We start from the raw sequence: 9,884 nt of genomic DNA, 5'->3' as shown, positions 1-9,884 counted from the left end.
TGTACACATGTAAATAAACACAGACACCTGCATATGGCCATACACAGAGAAACACACATACATAGATACATTTATCTATAGATACATGTAAATCTACACACAGGCATGAAAGAAACACATGTATATATCACACACATATATATACATACATGTAAATAACACGCACGGCTACATAAACACACAGACATACACACCCACCATTCCACGCCTGTATCAGCTCGTCCCGCCCTCGCGATCCGATTGGCTGGCTGCACCGGAAGCCGCCGTGTAAACCTCAAAGCGAGTTGTGGAACGCGGGCGCGCCCAGCGTGACGCGCGTAACCCCGCCCAGTTGCTGTGAGAGGCCCTGTGGACTTCCGGCGTGCAGGTGACAGGTGACCGGAAGCGGCCCCGGGAAGGGGAAACCAGGAAAGGGATGGAGCGGCCGCCGGTGCAGCACGGAGCCGTGTGTGGCCCGTGGGAGATGAAGGACCGGCTCGGTACCGGGGGATTCGGCAATGTGTGCCTCTATCAGAACCGGGTGTGTGGGGGCAGCTGTGGGGTCCTGGCTGGGTGGTGGGACCGCAGCTATTGGGTTGGGGTAATAGAGGCAATGCAGGGAGAGGGTATTATAGACGGGGTTGTAACCCGGGGGGGACAGACAAGGGGTGGTATGACCCAGGAGATGACCCCACTGACAGACAAGGGGTGGTATGACCCAAGAGATGCCCCCACCGATAGACAAGGGGTGGTATGACCCAGGAGATGCCCCCACTGACAGCCAAGAGGTGGTATGACCCAGGAGATGCCCCCACCGACAGACAAGGGGTGGTATGACCCAGAAGATGCCCCCACCGACAGACAAGGGGTGGTATGACCCAGGAGATGCCCCCACCGACAGACAAGGGGTGGTATGACCCAGGAGATGCCCCCACCGACAGACAAGGGGTGGTATGACCCAGGAGATGCCCCCACCGACAGACAAGGGGTGGTATGACCCAGGAGATGCCCCCACCGACAGACAAGGGGTGGGTACCACCTCTCTATGCCCTGTTGATAATGGCTGCCCGGAAGTTGTTGCGTTTTTAATTATTGTGTTTGTGTCACTGAGTTTTTCCCCCCCGCAGGAAACCGGAGAGCTGAAAGCCATTAAATCCTGCCGGCTGGAGCTGAGTACGAAGAATAAAGAGCGATGGTGCCAGGAGATTCACATAATGAAAAGGTCTGGCGCGCTTCTCCAGCACCGGGGGGCGGTATATAACTGTATAGGACGCCGGGGGGGGGGGCGGTATATAACTGTATAGGACGCCGGGGGATATTACTGTATACGGCGTGGGGGGGTGGTGGTTATTACCGCGCAGTCAGACGCGTCTCTGTGACAGTAATGACGGCTCCTATGAGCTCAGCTGTGGGTTTTTTTTCCTCCCCTTTAGATTAAATCACCCCAACGTGGTGAAGGCGTGCGACGTCCCCCCGGAGATGGACTTCCTGGTGAACGACGTGCCTCACCTGGCGATGGAGTACTGCGCCGGGGGGGATTTACGGAAGGTGAGTCTCGCAAGGCCTCGGTCAACTAAACGGCTGATTAAGGTCTAGACGGGGGGCCCTCTGGGGCGGCTGTTTAAGTCTGGGACACGTGTGTTTTCGGTCACGTATGTGCGTTTTTGTTTTGCTTTCAGCTTCTGAACAAACCGGAAAACTGCTGCGGCTTGAAGGAAAGCCAAGTACTGAACCTGATCAGCGACATAGGTACGTGGCGGGCGGCTCCCCCCCTGCCGAGGCGTGTAATGGTGCTGTCCGCCGGAGAGGCTGGACTTATGTGGTTGGTCCAATAAAATGACCGACGGTGGGAACAACCAATCAGTGGTTGAGGCGTTGCTTTTAGCCGGAGATCCTGCGGCGCCTCTTCTCCAGAGTCCAGCCTTTTGAATCATGGAGTCCGCAGGTGGCGCGTGGAGGTTGGTAGAGGCTTTGGAGCGCAGATTAGGAGGCTTGGGTTGTCTCTAGTGTTTGGAGCACCAGATTTAAATGGGAAGTTGCGCAGGGGGGAATAAGATGGGGAGGAAGGGTTAAGGCCAAGTCTGTAAACCTCGTTATGCTCCCAGCCTTAACGGAGTCCGATGGCCGGTGCTTTGAACCCCCTGAGTCTACAGGAAGTCTCGTATGAAGTGCTAAACACCAGAGCCGTGTAACAGCCAGCCCGCGTGAACCCGCTCCGTTTCGTGTTTCAGGTTCCGGGATTCAGTATCTACACGAAAATCGAATCATCCACAGAGATCTGAAGCCGGAAAACGTGGTGCTGATGGAGAGTAATGGGAAGGTGAGGGGTTAATACAGCGTCCCCGTGCGCTCCTGAGACAAGACCGAGGACCAATTAAAGGGGGAAAACGGGTAGACAAGGCTGGCCGGATGGGGGCCGATCTGCCTTCAGTTTCTGGGTTTGGGCCAAATAAAGATAGAAATAAGGTTGTGCTCTGTGCCACCATCCTCTGCTGATCGGTGATGCCGTGTACCTACTACTCTTAAATATATATATATTATATATACAGGGGATTGCTAGCCTCATCTTTTTTTTTTTCTTCTTCTTAGACGCTGCACAAGATCATTGATTTGGGATACGCCAAGGACCTCGATCATGGGAGTCTCTGCACGTCGTTTGTGGGTACCCTGCAGTACCTGGTACGTATACAGTGGGGTAAAATCTTACCCAGCGACCCCGCTGCCCGTTCTGAGGGGAGGAGGTTCTGCCACGTTACAGATCTCTGACCACAGACCTCACCTAGGGTAGTGGGTGCAGTGCTGGATACCCCATCTCCAGGAGGATATTGACATTGCAGAGAGAGATCAAAGGCGGGTCTGGGTATCAGTGACCCTCGCGGACCACCATCCTTTAACCACCGTCCCTTTCACTCTACACAAGGCCCCGGAGCTCTTTGAGAACAAGCCGTACAGCGCCACTGTCGATTACTGGAGTTTTGGCACCATGGTGTTCGAGTGCATCTGCGGTTTCCGTCCCTTCTTACACAATATGCAGCCGTTCACCTGGTAAGGGCCCGTTCCCCATTCGCTCGCCCGCTCCCCATTCGCTCGCCCGCTCCCCATTCGCTCGCCCGCTCCCCATTCGCTCGCCCGCTCCCCATTCGCTCGCCCGCTCCCCATTCGCTCGCCCGCTCCCCATTCGCTCGCCCGCTCCCCATTCGCTCGCCCGCTCCCCATTCGCTCGCCCGCTCCCCATTCGCTCGCCCGCTCCCCATTCGCTCGCCCGCTCCCCATTCGCTCGCCCGCTCCCCATTCGCTCGCCCTCCCCCTCTGTCTCGGTAGGGATTTCCATGCCGGGTGATGTTCCTTAGTCACGTTTGCTTGTATCTGGGGCAGACCGGTGGCAGGGAAGCGGGGGTTTGAGGGTGCTGTAGGACTCATTTATCTCTTTGGTGGAACGCAGGCACGAGAAGATCAAGAAGAAGGACGCGAAGCACATCTACGCCTATGAAGACCTGTCCGGCGAGATAAGGTTTAGCGCCAATCTGCCGGCGCCCAATAACTTATGCAGGTGAGGAGCGTTTAGCCCGATCCCGGCAGCGTGTCCCGGTTCTGTTGGGTGCTGTCTAGCCCGGCAGCGTGTCCCGGTTCTGTTGGGTGCTGTCTAGCCCGGCAGCGTGTCCCGGTTCTGTTGGGTGCTGTCATGCCGGGCAGCGTGTCCCGGTTCTGTTGGGTGCTGTCTAGCCCGGCAGCGTGTCCCGGTTCTGTTGGGTGCTGTCATGCCGGGCAGCGTGTCCCGGTTCTGTTGGGTGCTGTCTAGCCCGGCAGCGTGTCCCGGTTCTGTTGGGTGCTGTCTAGCCCGGCAGCGTGTCCCGGTTCTGTTGGGTGCTGTCTAGCCCGGCAGCGTGTCCCGGTTCTGTTGGGTGCTGTCTAGCCCGGCAGCGTGTCCCGGTTCTGTTGGGTGCTGTCTAGCCCGGCAGCGTGTCCCGGTTCTGTTGGGTGCTGTCTAGCCCGGCAGCGTGTCCCGGTTCTGTTGGGTGCTGTCTAGCCCGGCAGCGTGTCCCGGTTCTGTTGGGTGCTGTCTAGCCCGGCAGCGTGTCCCGGTTCTGTTGGGTGCTGTCTAGCCCGGCAGCGTGTCCCGGTTCTGTTGGGTGCTGTCTAGCCCGGCAGCGTGTCCCGGTTCTGTTGGGTGCTGTCTAGCCCGGCAGCGTGTCCCGGTTCTGTTGGGTGCTGTCTAGCCCGGCAGCGTGTCCCGGTTCTGTTGGGTGCTGTCTAGCCCGGCAGCGTGTCCCGGTTCTGTTGGGTGCTGTCTAGCCCGGCAGCGTGTCCCGGTTCTGTTGGGTGCTGTCTAGCCCGGCAGCGTGTCCCGGTTCTGTTGGGTGCTGTCTAGCCCGGCAGCGTGTCCCGGTTCTGTTGGGTGCTGTCTAGCCCGGCAGCGTGTCCCGGTTCTGTTGGGTGCTGTCTAGCCCGGCAGCGTGTCCCGGTTCTGTTGGGTGCTGTCTAGCCCGGCAGCGTGTCCCGGTTCTGTTGGGTGCTGTCTAGCCCGGCAGCGTGTCCCGGTTCTGTTGGGTGCTGTCTAGCCCGGCAGCGTGTCCCGGTTCTGTTGGGTGCTGTCATGCCGGGCAGCGTGTCCCGGTTCTGTCTAACCCGTTGTCTCCTGTTGGTTCTTCAGCATCATGGTGGAGCAGTGGGAAGCTTGGTTACAGCTGATCCTCAACTGGGACCCCCAGAGCCGCGGTGGGCTGATTGATCCCGTCACTGGTCGTCCACGATGCTTCCAGCTCATGGATAATATCCTAAACCTCAAGGTGAGGAGGTTTCCCGGGGCATTCAGAAGAGCCAAGGGTTCAGTGAGTTATCGCCCAAAAATATCATGTCTCCCCCAGTGTTGAGTTGCTGGTTGGTTTAGGCAGCCTTTGAAAGAATGGAGGGCGATGGAGGGCTAGTGACGGCTAACTGGTCAGGCAACGCGGCTGCTTTATCACCCCCCGCAGGTCGTGCACATCCTGAACATGACGTCGGCCAAAATCCTCTCTGTCCTCCTGCAACCCGACGAGAACCTGCTCTCCTTACAGTCTCGCATCGAGAGGGAGACCGGGATCAGCGCCGGCAACCAGGAACTGCTGCTGGAAATGGGACTGTCCCTCGACCCTCGGAAACCGGCCTCGCAGTGCGTCATAGACGGGGTGGTGAGGATCTCGCTTGGTTTCCTTTAAGTATGGCCGACGTATGGGCGCAGAAAGGCCGGCAATCGCCCCGTATTGACGTCGGGCGGGATAATGAGGGGTGGCCGCTCACCCCCCCGTTGTGTTTTTGTTCATACAGAGAGGATGGGACAGTTACATGGTGTATTTGTTTGACAAAAGCAAAACCGTCTACGAGGGGCCCTTCCAGTCGAGAAGCCTATCGGAATCCGTTAATTACATCGGTGAGTAGCCTGCTAGTGTCACTGGAGACCCGCGCTCCCTAATCCAACCCCTGGCTGTGGCCATAGGCCGTACGATGACACGCTGTCAGGGGGTATGATGTCATTTCCTGGCCGAGGGAAGAGGTCCGTGCCACCAGAGACATCGCTCCTCTCCATCAACGACTGACCATCTGGTATCCTTCTCCTGAGGAAGGGGTCTCGGATGTAGGGGCCCACGCTTCTATGTAATGCTCCAACTTGATTGGTCCTCCATTTGCTTGTAGGCTAATTTATTACCTGGTCCTGCGCGATGCAGGCATACGTAGAAGGAGCCTGAATTAGACGTCCTGGACAAGGCGTTTTGGGGCTCTTAGCTGCGTGGGCATCGTGGTTTATTTTAATTTTTTCTGTACCTCCAGTCCAGGACAGCAAGGTCCAGTTCCCCGTCGTCCACTTGCGCAAGGTCTGGGCGGAGGCGGTCCACTACATTTCCGGCCTGAAAGAAGACTACAGCCGTCTCTTCCAGGGTCAGAGAGCTGCCATGTAAGTTCACGACCCCCCCCCCCCCCCTTATGTTTTATTTCTGTCCTTCCGTCGGTGACTCCGGTAACCAAATCCGTGTCCGGCGTGCCCCTAGGCTGAGTCTCCTGCGCTACAACACGAACCTGACCAAGATGAAGAACACCATGTTCTCCGCTTCCCAGCAGCTGGAAGCCAAGCTGAGGTTTTTCAAGCAGAGCATCAACATCGACCTGGAACGCTACAGCGACCAAATGACCTACGGCATCTGTACGTCTAGCCCCCCAAAACACCTTCGCTTTTATCTTTAATTGGTTTTGATCATTTATTGTATTTTTTTTTTTATTTTTTTTTAACTTTTATTTTTGTCTTTTTTTTTTTTTTTTTTTATTTTTTTTTTTTTAAATACTAATCGTTAGGTCTCTTGTTTACCCCTCTCCCCCCCGTTCAGCTTCCGAGAAGATGCTGAGGGCCTGGAAGGAGATGGAAAATAAAGCCGTGGCCTGTGGGAAGGTAATTTTGTTTTATTTCTATTCAAAATACTGAAAAATAACAAAAAAACAAACAAATCTGCTAGGTGTGTAGTGAATAAAATGAGCCATTCTTACACCTTCAGAACCACAAATGTATGTAGACTTTGGCTGCATTGTGGAGGTCCTAGAAGGTCAGGCCCTCCTTAGGCCTTGGTCGGGGGGTACAGGGGGCTACGTGGTCCCAACGTGGGTATTGAAGAGGAAGGATTGGGGATCTGGTGTTCGCCCCCTCTTCGTGCGATAAGGGAAAGCACGCGATATCCTTGGACTTCGGGGGGGGGGGGCTCCGCCGCCGCGTTCCTGAAGGTTGCCGGCGTGCCGCTCCGCGCGCTCATTCTGTGTGCTCTTTGTGGCAGGCTGGAGAGATCGGCTTCCTGGATGAACTGATCATGGAGCTTCACACGGAGATAGTGGAACTGCAGAGGAGTCCGTACGCCCGCAGACAAGGAGACGTGATGGACCAGCTGTAAGAAGACACCTTCGCCCCGGTCCCGTAACATGCACAATTCAATTAACCCCCCCCCCATGTGACACCAACGCTCTTACACGCTTGTTTTTATGAGATAATAAATAATAAAGCGAGGGGCCTGCCAAGTGGAACAGCAGCTTTAATGTTCTGATGATCCTTTCTATAGCAAACCTATTTGCCCCATCAGCTCTACAATAAATGGGCACGCTGTCCCACCGCGCAGGTTGTCCCAGTGACTGTTTTCATATATTGATTTTATTTTTTTTTATTTTTTTTATTATTTTAGAGAAAAAAGAGCAATTGAATTATACAAACAGCTGAAAGGGAAATCCTGGTCTCCAGGTCTGTATTTATCGGACGATGGGTCAAAGGAGAGTTTGTTCTGTCCCTTGCTTTGTCTGGAATTAATTTTTTTATTATTATTATTATTTATTTAATTATTATTATTTCATGATTGTGTGTTTTTTTTTTTGTTTTTGTTTTTTTTTTTGCAGACAATGCCTACTGTGACAGTACCGAAATGGTTAAAATCATCGTGCAGACGGTGCAGAGCCAGGATCGCGTGCTCCGGGAGCTGTTTGGACACCTGAGGTAGCGTGAGAGGGTTAAACCCCTGAGCTACGTGGTGGCAGAAGTGGGATCCTCCATTTTTTTTTAATTTTTTTTTTTATTCATTTTATTTAATTTTTTATTAAACGCCCCAAACACGTTGACCTCGTCTCTGTCCGCAGCCGGCTTTTCAGATGTAAGCAGAAGATCATCGACCTGCTTCCCCAAATTGAGATGACGGTGAATACCATTAAGGACGCCGACAGCTCCCTGATGCAGATGCAGGCCAAGAGACAGCGGGAGATATGGCACCTGCTGAAAATCGCATGCGTAAGCACGGGGGGGGGGGGTCATTTTTCTTTTTTTTATTTATGAAAGAATGCGGATTTCCCAGCTTTGTGTCATTTATTCTCGCTTTCCGAATTACCGCAATGTCTGATGCTTTAGATCCGCTTTTAGAACGTTTCCCTCTCTATCGTTCCAGACACAGAGCTCGGCGCGCTCGCTCGGCAGTTCCAGTCTAGAGCCCCCCAACACTCTACAGACCAGCGACTGGTCGGACCGAAGCTCCCCGCAGCCTCTCTGCGCAGCCTCCGTGCCCAAGGACAAAAGCAGGTGGGGGAAAGCACACGGTGCGGGGGTCTGTTTTATTAACCTGTGACATTCCAGAATCCAGGGCCAGCTCAGGTATCGGGGAAGAATCACAGAACCTGCCGGCAGATCGGCCCCCATCTGGCCCGTCTGGTCTGCCTGGTCTGGTCACCCGTTTCAACGAGTGACCAGCGACACTGATCCAGAACATGGGGGGATTCTCTACAATTGAGGGGAGCAGGGATATATATGGAAGATGGGGGGGTTACAGGGATTCGGGACTGACCAAGCTGAACAGGGACACTTGGGTGGTATGGTATCTTGTAGTGTGCAGACACGGGGGGGGGGATTTTTCTCATTCTTTCCTCTGTTGCGACACAAACCCCTTGATGTTGTAAATAACGTCTTCTCGTGGCTCTTGAGACATTGTTACTCCACTTCTTATTTGCTAGTAAATGGGGGGGGGGGCAGATACGGTGTAGGCGCGGACGGTGACTTTTTCCTCCCCTTTGTCCGTAGGGAGAACTGCAGACGGCTAATAGACGACAATCTGGTTTATCAGAAGCAGCTGAGCACCTTAATCCTGGCGACCTCCGTGGAGCAGGAGAACAGCGTCATGGTGAGTGTGCGGTGTCCACGGAGAGTCAATCTCGGGTGATGGCGCTTACAGGGTCCTCCTGAATGGGGAGCTAGGGGGAGGAGGGCAAGTAACCTGTCCGTTGATAGGTCGTCTCGAAGAAGTTTTTTTTGAAGGACAGAAGGGGGGGGGAGTGGGATAAGCCGGGAGAGGGCATTCCAGAGGATGGGGGCAGCCATTGGGAAGTCTTGTATACGATCACGAGGGGGCCGGTGAAGACCGTTAGAAGAGCAGAGACGGGGTTGGTGTGTATTTGGAGGTCAGCGATGAGTCCGATCCGTCCCCCCTTAACCTGTGATTCTTCTTCTCCTTCAGAGCATGGACTGGGGTTGGCTAAAGCAGTGACGGAGGCTCCGTAGGTTAGAAGCATCTCGGTGGAAGACGCTTGGTGTGGCCGCCTGCCATTCGCAAGCCCCGCTCCTCCGGGATGGCATGAAGCTCTCCTACACGGAAGGGTTTGACCGGCCGGGGTCCAGAACCAGCTGCGTCGTTCTCGCAGTCTCTCTCGCCCCGCCATGTTTGGAGCTACAACGAGCCGTCTTCCATCTTCTAGCGCCATGAGGTCCACGTCCCGACCAGACCTCCGATCCGACCACCCAACCAAGAGTCTGAGGGTTTAGCTGCCGCCAGGCAGAAAAACTGCTACTGATTCTTTTTGTTTGCTTTCTGTATCCTCTGAGAGGAAGACCCTCGGCCCCCTGGGTTTTGCAAATGACCCCCACCCACGAGAAATTAGTATTTTACCTGAATAAATAAAAGGGGAGGGGGGGGGGGCGGAATATTTTTGTGTATCTGTCAAAAATGTCAGGTCTGTATATGTGTACAAAAAAAATGTTTTTGCACGTTTTGTATAATTTCATTTAAATTTCATATTTAAATTGCGAAGAATCTACTTCTTGAATAAATTCTACTTTCTGGTATTTTCTTTGTTTTTCTATTTTCACCGATATATTAGTTCTATTTTTTTTTTTAAAAAATAGTAATAGCAAAAATACAACAAAATAATGAAATAAAGGAAATGGAAATAAATAAATAAATGGAGCCCCCACCCAACCCAGCAAGCGTGCCCACCAATTAAAATACTTAAGCCCCCTCACCCAACCCATAAGGAAACCCAGCGGAATCTTACATTTTTGGGTTATTTTGACTTACCGTTTTCCGTCAGGGATGACAGAGGCGGGACCTTTCATGTAAATGTGTCTATTTCCCATGATCCTTGGC

At 53.7% G+C, this 9,884-nt stretch overlaps 1 protein-coding gene across 1 annotated transcript; it reads left to right on the top strand.

Moving 5' to 3' along the window:
• Window positions 1–415: 415 nt before the first annotated feature.
• LOC149275498 (inhibitor of nuclear factor kappa-B kinase subunit alpha-like) lies at window positions 416–8,645 on the top strand (the record flags this gene model as incomplete). The annotated part of the gene is made up of 20 exons (XM_089504618.1): window positions 416–520; window positions 1,107–1,201; window positions 1,413–1,527; window positions 1,659–1,728; window positions 2,211–2,299; window positions 2,569–2,658; window positions 2,900–3,024; window positions 3,422–3,529; window positions 4,631–4,766; window positions 4,953–5,147; window positions 5,284–5,386; window positions 5,785–5,908; window positions 6,003–6,154; window positions 6,336–6,397; window positions 6,774–6,883; window positions 7,173–7,228; window positions 7,381–7,477; window positions 7,618–7,765; window positions 7,920–8,050; window positions 8,546–8,645. Coding segments are annotated over exons 1-20 (2,211 nt in total), but the record flags the coding sequence as incomplete, so codon positions are not given.
• Between the last annotated feature and the right edge of the window lie 1,239 nt (window positions 8,646–9,884).

The sequence above is a fragment of the Sceloporus occidentalis genome, unplaced genomic scaffold, assembly GCF_023333645.1.
Source record: "Sceloporus occidentalis isolate IW3139 unplaced genomic scaffold, rSceOcc1.0.p SCAF_282, whole genome shotgun sequence".
Taxonomy (NCBI): Eukaryota; Metazoa; Chordata; class Lepidosauria; order Squamata; family Phrynosomatidae; genus Sceloporus; species Sceloporus occidentalis.
Note: the sequence above shows the minus strand (reverse complement) of the source record. Positions and strands in the feature narration are given on the sequence as shown.